Below are 16,824 nucleotides of genomic sequence, written 5' to 3'. Positions count from 1 at the left end.
CACGTCACCGACGCCTCGCTTGCAAGATCTTCCTCACGTAGCAGAATGCGTGATTCGAAAACCAGCTCACTTGCGCTAAGTGACAAAGCTGAAGCCTGTGTCAACTGGTGGATAGTCCAGTTCGCTTTACACCGTTGGGGAAAATGGTAAAATAAATCAGATTCCGACGACAGTATACCCACCGTACTCCGAAGGGATTTCTATTTTTCGATCGTGGTATTCACTCTGCAGCGCATTCCCTCTTGGCCGTAATTCGAATAGCATCCGAGCGAGTAAAGGCGGCTAAAGGTGCAGACGCACGCAGTGACTCTCCGCTTTTTATCTGCTATATAATCGACTTCTAGTGATCTCCTTCAAAAAAAAAAGAAGAAGAAGAAGAAAAGGAAAATGACTGACAGCCATATTTTACTCGGCAAAACTCATTCTGAAGAACCTCATAATTGTGCCAACTATGCACACGTGACGCAATGATAATGCAGTTCTCTTTTGCCAGTAGGCCGTTACTACAATAAGTGATAAGAAAAAAATGCAGGAGAGGCTGTTCCAATTGAAGCCGGATGCCTTAACCGTCCTCGTTTCAATAAATAGTGCTCTTACAGGTGCCACTGGTGTGAGTAAGATAGGCCTTAGCAGTTCAGCTTCATCGAAGACGCCGAGTTCTAGCAGCATACGTGGAAATGCTAAAATTGTCAACTGTGGGGACGAACATAGATCCCAACACAAAGGAGTCGTTCGAATAGGGATTAGGAGATGGATTTCACTAATGCTTTGTACAAAGTATCCCCTAGACAACACGTTCACCAGTTCACAGCAAAATATGGCAGTGATGGTGATACTAACTCAAGCAGTGTGTTACTTGAGCCATTAGAAACAAAAGGAACTGGTTCGAAATAGAATCATACTCGAATGACGGCTATATTCCAGCCACCGGGATTCCAGCTGTACATAACTCGCAATTTTACATAATATACACGTTATTACCATGCTTAGACATCAGTATATTATTTGGAGTTTGGTATACCATTATGCATAACTTGAAACGTCAACAAGAAAAGAAAGCTTACCAGAACTCCTGCTATACCCATGATTACATGGGCGTGCGACGCGGAATGGCTCTGTATTCGTTTTCTAAGCATGGTGTGGTCGCAAATCTGCGTACGTTTTGGAGCCAGAATTAAGTCACTTTACAAATGCAGGCGAACCAGAAAACACAACAACACATTCCTGTCGTTTTCGACTTTTTCGCGTTTCAATTTACACTGATGGTCCAGTGCTCTATACTTGTGTTCAAGCGTCACGGCTTGCTTCCCTGCTTTTTTCTTTTCACCAATACTCTCAATGACTCTTGCTTATCTCGACTTCTAACCGGTTGATTCTTCCGTCCACTTTAAATCGAAGCGCTTCTGGAAAGTGTACTACGTTACCTACGGGGTCTCACTCGGTGAGTCCCCTCATATTCCACTAGGACGTGCTGAGTGGTCTTCGGAATTTTGCTACAGCATTCACATGCCTCATTTTATTGCAAGTATTTGGCAAGGCGCTGTCCTTTGTGTTATTGTACATATTTTCCCTTGTAATTTACTTTACTGATAGGGCGATGACGATATCTAGTAGTGAAGAACGGTGCCACTGCACCGATGCTATGACCATGGCCTCCAGTATGGTCAGTGCGACGGAGGGTGGCGCCACGTATCTAATCTGTAGGCGATGCTGGCACAAAACCTTGATAAGATGGAGTGCGGAACATAGCACGGCATAGGAGGCTATGGGCACGGAGACATAGGTGAAAGTACGAGAGCGCGGCTCACTACCTTGAGAGCAGTAGGCATGGAAGTGGCATCATTTGATTGCCGATATCTTTTTTAAACAAGGCGCGCAATAATTTTGAAGATTCGTGAGAAGATGCCTTTTATTACTAGACATCTTCCATACCTTTCATAAATAATGTTGCAGGGTCCCTTAAGTGCATTGTACGCATTAACACAAATGAACAATATGGGGCTCACTTGTATGGTTCTTTATACATGTAAAGATAATATTTATACTGAACATGAACTTAAGGACAAAGAAAAAAAAGATAACTATCAGCAATACTTGAACCATCGTCGTATTCTCACAAGTTTCATATGCTGACAAGCACATATTACAGTTTATCCCTCTATTATTCAGATAAAAACGCTTAACATTTGCAGCAAGGCAATGATATTAATGGACACCCAGAGTGACTAAGTATGATTAATAATTTTTCCCGGCAATCTGGATCTGCATGTCTTTCTCACAGTGCCAGTGACCTTGTCATGTAACATGACATAGTACGCTGTTGAGCATAACAAGGAAGGGCCAAAGCTCATGCTATATTCACTTCACCATATAAGCAAAACCAGTTTTATAGTAGCATCTTTTTTCACAGCCCTAGAAATGTCTATTAAACCACAATAATACCAGTAATTGTTATTGGTGGTGCTCAGACTTGTACACGTTAAAGAAAAAAAAGTCAGCAATTACAAGTGTAATTGTTTTATTAAAAATGTATTTGATTACAGTTACCAATTACTGCCTCGCGAAAGCAATCGAGAAATTACTCAAAAGTAATCAATTACTTCTACGTTACTTTTCTTCTAACCTTTAATAACGTTGCACAGATGCCGTAAACAGAACAAGCTGGCCCCGCACATTCAGTGCGTTTTTTGCAGCCTTTCATACATTGATTATCTTTGATAATATTTTTTTCAAATGTTTCATACGTAATATTCCTTCGTTTTTGTCGTGAAGTCATTAGCAGCGACACAAAAAACTTGCTCGATGTGCGCGCTGGGGAGTAGGGCGCTGTTAATTGTAACGTACTGGATACGTTGCGCACAAAATTGTCGTTACTCAGCATCTGGGCCCTATGTGAAGCGAAGCGCTTTATTGTTCCTGGAACTTGACGCTCCTGGTTGGGCCAATGAAAACCTGTAAAAAGTCGTCCGTAGGTAATATGTTGGCATTAGCACCCCAAGTGGCCGTCGCGATAGATACATACCAGCACCGGTTAAACTCGTCGGCCAGCATCCGGTAGAGTCCCCTTGAACGCGGGGAGACAAATGTCTGTATAGCTTCTGGGTTTGCCTGCTTGAAGTGGCTGCTGCGTGGTGCGATCTCGGGCCTTCTACTTTAGTTCCCGCCGAATTCAGCTTTTCGAAGTCGCTTCACTTGTTACAGCTTGTCCCGCCAATAAAGTACATGTAAGTTGCACTGACAAAAGTAACTGTATAACAGTGAGTGGTACCGTGTAAAAAAATGTAATCGTAGAATTACAATATTACCAAGAAATGTAATAGATTACAAATAAATAATTACAATTAATTAAGTCTAGCTGTGCTTGTGATAGAGTTTGTGAACACCATTGGGAAATTCGAAAATTTGCTCCTATGTGAGATATTCGGCTTAACCTTTGATTTAGTTAAATCAAAATGATAAATTTAAAAAGAATTTGCCCTCTTCACATGAGAGTCGTTGTGGAAACTAGATTGTAAAATAGATGGCCTACTCATTATTGTACTGCACATCTCTCTGTGGTGCACGTTGCAGATGGTGGCCGGACTGATGACCAAGGCAACCACTATAACCATAATGCTCTTCACAGTCAACACAGTTGGATATTATGTCTTCGATTGGAAGGAGGCCCCACCATGGCTGGACCCAGCAGGCACCGGCACCGTTGGAAATCTGTCTACCAGGCTGGATGTCCTCTCCGTCTGAATTCGCTCACCGAGTCTCTTAACGTCACGCGTCATCCATCCTGCCAAGTTCCTCACATGCTACAAATATCCTACTTCCATTTGTTACAGCACGCGCGCCATCATGTTAAGAGAATGTAGTGCAAAACATGTAGTGTCACGCTAAGACGCTGTACCATACATATGTCCGCCAGGCGAGTATCGGGATTTCAGCCTCACATGTCTGTTACACACAGTTTGGGCATTTGCTCATTCCCACTTAAGTGATGGACATTCACATAATGCGTAGCAGTGTCGCGTGCGTATATCTGGGGTCACATGAATTAAAAATAAAAACAAGCACGCATGATTTTGTTGCGACAAAAGTGAGGTGCAAGCCGAGTCACCGTTGTCAAGGGCAACCATAGATACAAGCGACTGCGCCGCTGCGGTCGCGGCTATGCGGCTTCGTTTCACATGCACCGCTTTCGCGCGACGCCTGCCTCTCCGATGAGCGTCTCCTGCAGAACGCGCCCGCGAGCAGTGTGGGTTTCCGTGGTTCACAAAGGAACCTCCACTTTTATCCATGTTTAAACGCGTGTTAGATGTGGGTTTTTTCGTTCTCCTAGAGCGGCGTTAGTTGCCCAGAAAAAAAGGAAAGAATTGCATGCTGAAAATGTTCATTTTCTTTCTTCTTTTAAAATATATTCTCATATCTAATATTTAGTTACCAGTGATTCATGTCTGTACCAGTTAACATTTAATTTAACAATTTTCACTTGGTAATTTTGTTTCGATTTATGTTCCTGTACAATTTTTTTGAACTTTCGTAGTGCCCTATTCGTGGCCAATCTCCCAGAGTGGGTTGCGCCATTCACACTAAAGGACGACCAACCTATCAACTTATTTGTGAAGAATGCCCACTGTGCCGATTCACGTTTACTTCGGATTCAGTTCCTCTTTTAAAGCTTCCTCCAATTCTACGCGTCTTGAACGGAAGCCGGAAGAGGATCCTATTGCCGAAATGTGCCGTGAAACGAGTCTGTCAGCTGCCCTTGTTCCCGAATGCCGCCGCTTGCATTCGTGCGCCGTTTATGCCAATGCCCCTAGGTAGCGCCATCTCCTCTCCTCCTCCTCCTCCTGCGCCGGCGTTAGGTCCCCCTACGCGAAGCCGAACTAGCAGACGCTCTCAGAATCAAACGATGTCGCTACGTGTCGCTCGCGCTTTCGAGGCCGTATTTTGATCGTGATTTTTTGACGCTGTATCGTGATTGGCTGCTGAAACATCGAGAGGACGTCTGATTGTCATTGCGCTTGGATGGCTCGGTGGGCTCTACTTATCCGTGCTGCGCCTTTCTCATTTCAGCGCCAACGAAGCGGCGAGAACATAGCATTTCGGCAGCGCCGCACTCAGCGACTTTCGCAGATAGCTTTTCAAGATACGGGCCGGCGCGACTCTCTTGAACGCTAAGTAAGCGTCGAGAACACAAAGCGCGAACCTATATCAGCAGTCGCGACTCTCTGTCGGCATCGCAGATCGCTTTCAAGGTACGGTCGCCGCACCGTGGCCGCTTCGTAACGTACGGCGATACACCCAAAAGGTGCTGTTCGCATGCATTGAGTCCAAAGACAACGCAATGGAATGTATGACTCAGTCGACAAAAAGCATGTGCGTTTGACGACTGCTTCGTTGAAGTCGTCCACGAAAGTTGCAAATAAGCGCAGCGCGAACTATCGAAACCACATCAACAATGGTAGCATATGAGATTAGCGATGAGCGAAGAATCGCTCGCTTACCTCACAGAGCCGGCCCGGCTGATTCTTTGAAGTCAGACCTTCCTCCGCGCCGTGTCTCGCTTCGCAGATAGAATCCGGAAGAGTCGCTTGCCGTCAGTTTCACGTGTGGTGCATCCGAAGCCACAGTAACACATCACGAACACCGAACTATGCTACAAAAGCACAAAGGAGGCGCAAACGTGGCGTCTGCGTATGCCGCTCGCCCAATGTTTGGCACCGCGATGGCAGCGGAACCAAAAACACCCACGCAAAAGGCTCGTGGCGGCGTCCGGCTAATGGGAGGGCCGAACATCGACGGAAAGCGCAGGGGAGGACGACGGCGGCAATCTTCAAAGGATGGCGCTACTTTTGTTTTTTAGTGAGGAGTTTTAGTGTAGGCCACAAAGATGTGAACGGCTTATAGTGACCAGGCCTGTTTGGCTTTTAATCAGTCTCCGTCCCCTTTTACAGTGAAGCTGTTAAGGGCTACTTTCCCCACTGTCGTGTCGGCGTGTGTCGTGTTAGCATTGGCTCCAGCGTCATCTTCAACAGCTGGCTCGTTGGCGCCCCTAGGCGCTACCACGCGAACGCGCTCGTGCCACTGCTTCCGCATTCGTCCTCGTAATTAAATAATTATTTAAGCAACACAGTGACCTAACCAATAATTGAGAAATACTTTAATGAACTGTCGGGATTTCCCCAGTGATAAACACCGGGGCCGCACGTTCCAGCTTCGGTGGTTAACCATCTGTACGGAGTTCTTGGGCTGACAGTTTTTTGCTCTAAAGGCTGTCCGTTTTATGAGAACACAGGCACATATGATCGACCCAGACGGTGAATTCTGTTTGCCCCCGAAGCTTACACGGAGCAAAACGTCATGGCTACACAGGATTCGGCTCGGCGTTGCGTTCACCCGTCGCTACGCGCACCTCATCGGCCAATCGAACAGTCCTGATTGTGAACACTGCTAGATGCCTGAAACACTGGGACACATACTGTGCGATTGCCCAGCATATATGCTGGAGCGAAGGACGTTAGAAAGTTTCCTAGCCAGCGTTGGCAGGCAACCACTGTCGGAGGAAGCTATCCTCGACCCATGGCCTGACACTGCAACTTCAATGCGTGCAACTAAAGTGTTGTTGAAGTTTCTGCAGGACACCAAGCTCGATGAGCGGCTCTAGCAAGGCAACTGTCTCTTGTACATACGCACTCACCACTTCTCTTGTCATCATCATCCATCCCAGTACTTTCACTCCCGTTCCCTCTTCCACAGTGCAGAGTAGCAGACTAGAGCGCACCACGACGTTTTGGTGTGAACACATTGCCAGTGGGTGAGAAATTATTGGCCTAATGAAGGAACATAATACCGTAGTAAAGCGAGTATATATTATAACGTTTCATTTTCGATAAAGCGCGTAAAACAAAGAATAACAAAGCGGTGGAAGATGAGACATGTGCGCCGTGGCCCGTTTAAATATTTATCTTGTCCTTCGCCTTTACGCGCATTTTCCAAAATAGACCAAAATCAACTCGCCCAGTATCAACTAGAGCTTTTACTAGAGCCAGTTGCAAGAACTCGTCTCACAAGCATGTGCGTGCTTCGTTATTGCTTTTCCAAACCTTTGGTTACTGAATGCGGCTTTAAGTCACGTTAGTATCGTAGTAATTGTATTATCATATTCTTGACACTTTACGCAACTATCTTTACACAACACAACTATCTTTACACTTTACACAACTATCTGTCAACATCTTAACGTTTTACCCATTCAACAGCTGTTCTATCATAAGTTGTCACTCATTACATTTTGTCTCTTTCATCGTGAAATAACCTTAGACAGTCTTCCTTTTGATAACCTCATGAACAAAAATAATACTAGGTTTTCAGAACGCAATAATCTCCTATTACCTAAAATCAAATCTAACTATGGTAAATTTACACTTCGTTTCTATGGTATTTCACTTTGGAATAGCATCCCTGTTAATATTAAGTCATCTCTTTCATTGCAGTTTTTTAAACACAATATGAAAAGAATACTGTTAGCAGAACCATCTTTTCATTTGTCATAAATACATTTTCATATTTATTACATTTTCTTTACATATTCCTGCTTCATATTTCGGCTTCATATTTCTGTAAAACACTTTGTATTTTTCTTTGTTCGTAATATGCAGAAGAGTCAAATTTTTGTTACAGATTACTAGATATTCTGTTTGATTATTTATTGTGATCGTATACTGTATAACGCTGTTTTTAATATATATCTAATTGTCTTCTATTTATCTGAACTTGTTCCCTACGAATTGTATTTCTTGACGCTTTTTTTTTTCTTTTGTTTTGTTTGCTTGTTCGTCCTCTACTTGCTGCTCTAATACTCTTATGCGCCCACTAATGATAGGAGGTCCCCCTGGCAGTTTCTCACTCTGGGACCTCCTGATGCTGTATATAATATGTAAGCCCGTTTCTTGTACATGCACTAACAATAAACTTGAACTTGAACTTGGAACGTTCCCCTCACAACGTATACGTGGTCGCGTTATACAAGTCCAAATATGGTACATAAAGAAACCTTTGAAATAATAAGCACTCACTGGGAAAAAAAAGTTTGTCATATTAGTAACCAAGAGGCAGCACAGCAGCACTTTTCTGTCCGAAATTGTACTGCTCACAGCAGGCACGTACCCAGAATTTTTTTTCGGGGGGGGCCCACCACCTCCACCATCATCATCATCATCATCATCATCATCATCATGTTTTATGTCCACTGCAGGACGAAGGCCTCTCCCTGCGATCTCCATTTACCCCTGACCTGCGCCAACCGATTCCAACTAGCGCCCGCGAATTTCCTAATTTCATCGCTCCACTTAGTGTTTTGTCGCCCTCGATTGCGTTTTCCTTCTCTTGGTACCCATTCTGTAACCCTAATGGTCCAACGGTTATCTAACCGGCGCATTACATGACCTGCCCAGCTACATTTTTTCCTCTTGATGTCAATTAGAATATCGTCTATACCCGTTCGCTCTCTGATCCAAACCACTCTCTTTCTCTCTTAACGTTATGCCTAGCAATCTTCGTTCGATCGCTCTTTGCGTGGTCCTTAACTCGCTCTCAAGTCTCTGCCCCATATGCACTGGCAAAATGCACTGATTGCACACCTTACTTTTCAATAATTATGGTAAGCTTCCAGTCGGGAGCTGGCAATGTCTGCCGTATGCGATCCAACCTATTTTTATTCTTCTGTAAATTTCCTTCTCATGATCAGGGTTCCCTGTGATTAATTGACCTAGGTAAACGTACTCCTTCACAGTCTCTAGTGGCCGACTGGCGATCCTGATCTCTTGTTCCTTTGCCCGGCAATTTATCATTATCGTCATCTTCTGCATATTAATATTCAACCCCACTCTTACACTCTCTCTGTTAAGGTCTCCAATCATTTGTTGTAACTCGTCTGCATTGTTGTTGAATAGAACAATGTCATCGGCAAACCGAAGGTTGCTGAGATACTTGCCGTCGATATTTACTCCTAAGCCTTCCCAGTTTAATAGCTTGAATTCTTCTAAGCACGCAGTGAATAGCTTTGGAGAAATTGTGTCTCCCTGTTTGACCCATTTCTCTATAGGTATCTCCCTGCTTTTCTTGTGTAGAATTAAGGTAGCTGTAGAACCTCTGTATATATTCTTACGCGAAGGACGAGTCAGTAAGACGAGAAACTATTTACAGATTATATTTACAACAATGGTTGCAGCGCTGACCGTTTAGATTCACAGCGCGAGCCCAGTTCGTTCTTCCTTCTCTTTTCTGGAGTGATGGCGCCCACGTACCTCATTCACACAAACATACCACACGCATGTAGCAATATTTTTCAAGCTTTTTACGTAAGCGTTCTGTAGTCCTTAATTACGTAGTGCCTCTAGACTGCTGGTGTCTCTACTGAATCAAATGCGTTTTCGTAATCTCTATAAGCCACATAGAGAGGCTTATTGTACTCTGCAGATTTCGCGATAACCTGATTGATGACAAGGATGTGATCCATTGCAAGGTATCTCTTCCTGAAGCCAGCCTTTTCCCTTGGTTGACAAAATCCAGCGTTGCCCTTATTCTATTGGTGATTATTTTGGCAAATATCTTATATAATACTGGGAGCAAGCTAATGGTCCTATAATGTTTCAATTCTTTAACGTCTCCTTTTTTGTGGATTAGTATAATGTCTGCATTCTTCCAGTTTTCTATGACCCTTGCAGTCGATATACACTTCGTATAAAGAGTCGCCAGTTTTCCAAGCATTATGTCTCCTCCATCTTCGATTAAATGGACTGTTATTCCACCTTCTCCTCCCACTCTTCATCGTTTCATGTCTTGCAGGGCCCTTCTGACCTCATCGCTAGTTATAGGAGAGTTTCTGTATCCTGTTCATTACTGTTTCTAAGTGAGGTATCGTGACTCCTCTGGGTACTGTATACAGGTCAGCTTAGAATTTTTCCGCTGCTTTTACTATATCTTAGAGATTGCTGATGATATTATCCTTCTTATCTTTTAGTGCATACATCATGGTTTGTCCTATTCCAGGTTTCTTTTTTACTGATTTCAGGCTGCGTTCATTTTTTACGGCTTCTTCAGTCTTTCTCATGTTATAGTTTCGAATAGCAGTTATTTTCGCCTTGTTGATCAGTTTTGACAGTTCCGCGAATTGCGTAACGCTGTGCGGCCGCCACTCCCATACAACCGCGTAGAGCGCAGGACTCTGCGATTCTAGACGTACTGCGCTCACCGAGAAAGGTTAGAAAAACACTCACATAAGCACAGCAGAGAAGTGGCTACGTGAGGCGGTTCGACCGATAACTGTAGAAGCGTCATTCAAAGCAAGTAATTATTCTCCACTTCCGGCGGCGTTTCCTCTACTTCCTTTTTAAATAAAAAGATGTTGATCCATAAATATTCTCATAAACAACAGTCAACATTTTTGGTTATTGCGTTGGCTCTCTCCCTTAGTAGATCGCTTAATTTCTCAACTCCTTGCGATTTTTGTTTCCAGTTGCCAAATTTGCACGAAAAGTGCTATACAATTAGGGAAAAACAGACGAGCTAACGGGCGACAGTCATCTTGCTAATGGGTTTAAGAATTATTGCAGGGTTTCATGATGGACGCTCTTTCACATTATTTTATTTCCCACCTTATCTAACCCATATCACGTGTATATGGTTCCGGGCATCTGCCAGCGTCGCGGCGAGCCGTAAGTAACTCAAGGAAATAATGAAGCACAGGGAAAACTTAAACGCAATTGGCGTTTTGTCCGGCCGCAACTTGTTCCATGAGAGTATACAGACCAGCTAAGTAACAGCCGCATCCCTCTCCTGGTCCCTGGATCAGCCTAAACAAAGAAGGTTGAACTAACAAAAGCAAGAGCTATGCGCGTGACGGTGGAATAGATGGTGACAACTGAACGCATCTCGAGTTAATCGCGCGGGTGCGGAATCTATGAGAAAACTGTCCTTCACATTACAAGAGATGCCGATAACTACCGCCATCTAAAAGGAGTGAAAAAGGCAGCATAAGGCTGACCGATGAACAGCTGCTAAGTCTCAACATTAATCTGGCGGCGCTTTAGGAATGTGTGAGGAGTGGTGGCGTGGGTGGGGAAGGGGGGGGGGGGGGGGTATGCCACTTGATTTCGGGGGGGGGGGGCCGGGCCCCCCCGGGCCCCCCCCTGGGTACGTGCCTGGCTCACAGTAATGAGTTCGGGGACAGCAGAGCATAGACTTCGTCTCCGACCGTGATTCGGCCATCTCTGATGGGCAATGCGCCCACACCAAAAAGTGGTTGGAATTCATACTTCTTCACTCCTTCTTCAGACCTGTCAATTCTGTACCTGCAAAAAGAAGCTCGTCGTGAAAACGCTTGAAGCCTGAACTAAGCGACCACTTTTTGTACTTACTTTCGCAGTGTCACAAGTGGCTCTTTGTCAGTTCTAATGCCTGTGTCTTGATCTACCGTCGTCAAGATACACCTGTAAATTAATGACAGTTTTGAAACAATGCCAACAACAAGACAAAATTGCGGGAAAGGAAATGACCTGAGGAATGTGAAACATCTCTTGCAACTTGCTGCAGCACAGTGGTAATGATGCAGAGTTTGTGCATCGACCTTAATTAAAGTGAGCGTAACAACTGCTGTAAATATTGCACTGCAAGAAATTTCTTCATGCATATTTGGTTGCCTACGAACATGAAAGAAGATGCTGATGGTTCGGGCCCATGATCAACTTCTCAACATTAGACTGCAATCTTTTAACTTACGTGCCGCCAGTTCGCTAATTATTTACATTATCTCAATTTTTGCAGTTTCAACAGAAAATAGAACATGTTCTTAAAAATTCTACTTTATTACCTAGGTGTGCGGCTTAAGAATGCCATCTCTGCGTCTGAGATCCTGAAGCGTCGCCAGTGGTCCTGCACATGTACACGTAAAATGTTATTCATGACGAAAGCTTCCCCAGTAAAACGAACATTCACCTCTGCATGGGCTTCACAGCCGTCTATGATAAGTGTGGGTCGAAAATTGCGCTGTTGAATGTCACTGTCTCCAGGCAGCTTTGACAACAGCCCATCGAGGGATGCCTTTGAGAGGACGTGAAATGTTGATTCATCTTGGAAGGCCACCTGAACCAGAAGAGTGAGCAAACAAGTAATGCAAAATAATTGTTCAACGATAGCATTGCCAACATAGCAGAAGGAAACACAGAAATCGCTACAAAACTGAAGCAAACGAGAAAGCCTGCTGAAAGAGACATCATGACAAAGACAGCTTAAGCTATGGCAGAAAGAAAGACTGCTTCTGCCGCTTGTGAAAAAAATAATTAAAATATGCAGAGCGGGCAAATAGAGGAAGTTAATTACTTTGATCGGACTATATAAATTCCCTTGCTCTGGTGAAAAACAATATGCAGAAACTCCACAGGAGTTGTCTGAGTGTACATGAAATCAATACATAAGGCAAGAAGGTGTACACAAAGAAAAAGAAATTCTAACAGGAACGTATACAAACTATTAAAAGGACGAAATGCGCTAAGCAAATGAGAATACAGAACGCAATCAGCTGGCTAGGCTGATCATTCATGTGCATAAAGAATACACAGTGAACAGTATAGGGAGTACTAGCAATATGCAAAATTTCACATATTAAATAACTATGTGCGTGAATAATGCGAAGTACAAATAATCGTTCACGCCCCAAGATGACTCTAATTTGTGAGCGAGCTCTTCATGGTCGGTGATACAGGCAATGTCTCAGGGTAGGTTATTCCATTCATTAATAGTACGGACAAGAGGTGAATGTAAAAACACGGTCGTTCTGGCACACAAAAGTTCTTATTTACATTGGTGGTCCAGACACGAAAACACTCGATGGGCAGATTTGATTAGAGATGATAATTGGCAGCCGCTGTGGTAATCATTTTGAAAAAGCGACAAAAGTTATGGCAGTCTGCGTGATTTCAGAGAAGACAATTTTAGGGAGATTTTTATTTCACTTATGCTGAGATGCTGATGTTATGCTTATGCTGATGTTCGAGAGTAAAATTTTGCTATTAAACGGGCACTTTTGTTCTAAAGTGATTCAAGCTTATTTATAAGGCACGCCTGGTGAGGATTCCAGATTTATTATGCGTAATCCAGTTTTGAGCGAACTAATGTATTGTAAGCCAAAAGTTTTGTATCAGGATTGGCGAAATGCAAGTTGCGCCTAATGAATCCGATTCTCTTACATGAGCTACTGATTACAGCATCAATGTGCATATTCCGTGGTACATCTGACGCTCAATGAACTCCTGAATAGTTAATGTTGGGTAGAAATTCAACTGGCCTGGTATTCATCGTGCAAAAATACGTTAATGGGTTTAGCTTTGCAGTCGGCTTTTGTTTTGCTTACGTTTACTTCAATTTGCCAGTCCTGACACCATGTACTTAACGTGTGCAAATCGCACTGCAAGTTATCAGCATTCTGAGTGTTAGTTACCTGTTTGTATATCATGCAATCGTCCGCAAATAATCTTATTGGAGAAGTCATGGAATTTCCTATAACATTAATGTAAATTAGAAACAAAATCAACCCGAGCACATATTCTTGTGGCACTCCTGACCTGGCGTGTACTGATGGAGAACAATGTTCGTTTACTACAACAGATTGATGGCGTTTTTTTAGAAAATCTGTTAGCCATTTGATTACGTTAGTATTTATGTTAAGGCTGGTAAGCTTTTTTATTACACGCATGTGAGGGACATCGGCGAAAGCTTTTGTGAACTCTACAAAAACGGCATCGATATGGGACAAATCGTATACATCAATGTGAATTTCTGTAATTAACTCGAATAATTGCGTCTCCCATGACCGACCGCGCAGGAGACCGTGTTGGTTAACGAAAGAAAAAGTTATTAACCCCTAAGTATTCATGACTGCAGATGAAATGTGCTCGAGAAGTTTGCTAGCAATACTGGGTAAGAGATTGGCCTGTAAATAGTTAAATTAGAACGGTCTCCTGATTTATATAGATAGATTACACGAGCTAGTTTCCAATCGTCTGGTACATAGCACGTGTCAAGAGAGAGGGAGCAAGGACAGGAAAGGCAGGGAGGTCAACCAGACGAGCACCCGGTTTGCTACCCTACACTGGGGATGGGGGAAAGGGAACTAGAAAGAGGAAAAAAGGGAGAGTGTAAGCACTGAGTGCGTGAGGGAGGGACACTTTAAACGGTCTCTTAAACCGGTGCACTTCAAATAACGTACTACTGCACGAATCACTTTTCAGTGCCAGTGACGGGTGTGGCCACGGTCCGAGTATCTTTGGCTCAGTGAACGGTCTCGAGTCCAGTCGGTGTAAAGTTGCTCGCAGAGAGAGTCGTTGTACATCGTAGTGAGGACAAGTACACAATAGGTGATATATGGTTTCTCACAGGAGTCGCACACGGGGCTCTCGGCCATTCCCAAACTGTAGGAGTAGGCGTTCGTGAATGCCACTCCCAGCCACAAGCGTCACAGCAAGGTTGTTTCGCCGCGGGAAAGGTTAGATAGTAGTTGTAGCCGTAGTGTGAGGTCCAGTTTATGTAATCCGCAATTGAAGGCACTTGAACTGCAGAGATCTTGTGACTTTTTGCGTGGAAGTGGGCGAAGTTCCCTGGCAGCGTCCGACCTCGCCAGAGGTGTTGGACGCGTCTGGATATCTTCGTGGGCAGACCGGGCAGCCTTGTCAGCAAGGTTGTTGCCGACGATGCCACAGTGAGAAGGAATCCATCGAAAGATAATGTTTTGCCCTCTTTCCAGAGCATGGTGGTGCACTTCCCTGATGTCAGATATCATCTGCTCGAAAGTTCTGTGATGTAATGCAGACTTGATACTGTGAAGAGTTGCCTTAGAATCACAATATACGACCCATTTCTCTGTTGGCTCTTTGGTGACGTACGTCATAGCGGCATGGAGAGCTGCAAGTTCTGCCGTCATATGTGACAACTTGAATGTAACTGTAACCTGCTTAGCTGGAACGGCTAATGCGGCAGTTGAGCTGGTAGGTGAGGTCGAACCATCGGTATATATATGTATGGTCATGATACGTCTGGTGCAGCAAGAGGAGTGTAAGTTGCTTCAGAGCCGGCGATGGATGATTGGCCTTCTTTCTAATTCTAGGAATAGCAAAATTCACTTGAGGCTGTCGCAGGCACCACAGGGGAGATGAATGCTTCGCCGCCGGTGTAAAAGACGACGGTATGCACCCTTGATGAGCGCTAATCATTCTTGAAAAGGTCGCTTGAGGTCTCTCGACTGGTAAGGAGGCTAAATGATGGCCGGGGATCCTTGACTGATGGCGAATGTGCGCTCTGAGAGAGTCGACAGCTACATGTGTCTGGATCATATGGTCTCCCACGATGGCAATTGTTGCTGCTGTTGAGGTGCACCAAGGCAGCCCTAAACACGTGTGTAGTGTTTGAACTTGTATGCTCTCGAAAGCGGGAAAGTTCGTCTCGTATGTATTTGACAACACTGGTAAACTGTAATGTAGGAGCCCGAGAAACAGTACCGTGTAAAGCTGCATCATAGAATGGACTGGTGTACGCCAGTTTTTCCCGCTGAGAAATTTGAAGACCTGAGCAATGGCAACTAACTTCTTCAGAAAGACGCAGTGAGGGCTCCACGAGAGGTTGCGGTCAATGATTACATCCAGAAAGCGATGTGTCTTAGCATAGAATACATCTTGACCATTGATTGAAACAGGATACAATGGAATTTGTTTGCGCGTAAAGCCAACCAATGTGCACTTCTCAGTAGACACACTGAGGCCTTGTTCTCCGAGATAAGACGCCGTCATGGTTGCCGCGCGCTGAAGCCTGGCTCGTACCTGAGGGCGAGTCACCGCAGAGGCCCAGATGCAAATGTCGTCGGCGTATATTGAGACATGAACTACTCCCGGTAATTACTCTGCTAGTCCTACCAGGACGAGGTTGAACAAAATAGGACTCAACACTCCAACCTGCGCGGCACACCATGGCAGATGCAATGGTCTGAAGCTGGGCCGTCTTCGGTTTGAAAGAAAAAGCACCTCTCATCAAATAGTGCCGAATCCATTGATACATCCGCCCACCAACTCCCACAGCCTCAAGTGAGTTCAGTATGGCCTAATGGGCGACGTTGTCGTATGCTCCTTTTATATCTAGAAAAAGTTCCACTGATAGGCGCTTGAGGCTTTTTTGATTTCGGACCCAGGTTACGATGCCAATGACGTTGTCGATGGACGAGCGACCTCGACGAAAGCCCGTCATGGCGCCCGGATACATGTTGAATCGCTCTAGGTACCATTTGAAAGAAGCATGAATAGTTCCATCAGTTTACCGACGCAGCTCGAAAGCGCAGTCGGACGACATGATGATAGATCAAGCGAAGACTTTCCAGGTTTCAGAATGGGGATCAAGCTGCTCGATTTACGTTGTTTAGGAACGGCGCCGTTTTGCCAAGACTCATTGTAGTAGTTGAGCAGCTCACCACTTGCGTCATGTCCAAGGTGGCATAGGGCAGCATACGTGGTGCCATCAGGTCCTGGTGACGAAGAACGCCTGCAGATCGCTAACGCAGCATCGAGCTCTTCGTGTAAAAATAGCACATTCATTTCTGGTACACGTGCCTCAGGGATGTCATTCAGTGCTGCGTCAGTAATGATAACCACGGACCCAGCAACCCGCGCACAGAACTCATCAGCCACTTCAAGTTCCGAGCGGAGTTGGTAGATGGCCAGAGCAGCAAATGGCTTTCTTTAATGCGGAGATAAGCGAAGACCCCTAACCGTTCTACATATGTGCGAGATCGATTTT

The 16,824-nt window shown here is 44.6% G+C and overlaps 2 protein-coding genes across 5 annotated transcripts in view; one reads left to right on the top strand and one right to left on the bottom strand.

Annotated features, from left to right (window-relative positions):
• The window catches only part of LOC135918189 (Na(+)/dicarboxylate cotransporter 3-like), a 42,446-nt gene extending 36,520 nt beyond the window's left edge, over window positions 1–5,926 (top strand). For all 4 annotated transcript variants that reach the window (XM_065451862.1, XM_065451863.1, XM_070532050.1 and 1 more), the window contains one exon: window positions 3,571–5,926. In XM_065451862.1, coding sequence (XP_065307934.1) covers window positions 3,571–3,741 — 171 coding nt within the window. In that variant the 3' untranslated portion in view covers window positions 3,742–5,926. The remainder of the gene's footprint in view (window positions 1–3,570) is intronic.
• Window positions 5,927–11,159: 5,233 nt separating this feature from the next.
• LOC135918192 (mitochondrial amidoxime-reducing component 1-like) overlaps window positions 11,160–16,824 on the bottom strand; it is a 34,782-nt gene continuing 29,117 nt past the window's right edge. Inside the window, exons 5-8 of the mRNA XM_065451870.1 lie at window positions 11,986–12,132; window positions 11,861–11,922; window positions 11,409–11,480; window positions 11,160–11,342 (exon numbers count right to left, since the gene is read on the bottom strand). Of these exons, the coding sequence (XP_065307942.1) occupies window positions 11,198–11,342; window positions 11,409–11,480; window positions 11,861–11,922; window positions 11,986–12,132 (426 nt within the window). The 3' untranslated portion in view covers window positions 11,160–11,197. The remainder of the gene's footprint in view (window positions 11,343–11,408; window positions 11,481–11,860; window positions 11,923–11,985; window positions 12,133–16,824) is intronic.

This window comes from Dermacentor albipictus, chromosome 1 (genome assembly GCF_038994185.2).
Source record: "Dermacentor albipictus isolate Rhodes 1998 colony chromosome 1, USDA_Dalb.pri_finalv2, whole genome shotgun sequence".
Classification (NCBI taxonomy): Eukaryota; Metazoa; Arthropoda; class Arachnida; order Ixodida; family Ixodidae; genus Dermacentor; species Dermacentor albipictus.
Note: the sequence above shows the minus strand (reverse complement) of the source record. Positions and strands in the feature narration are given on the sequence as shown.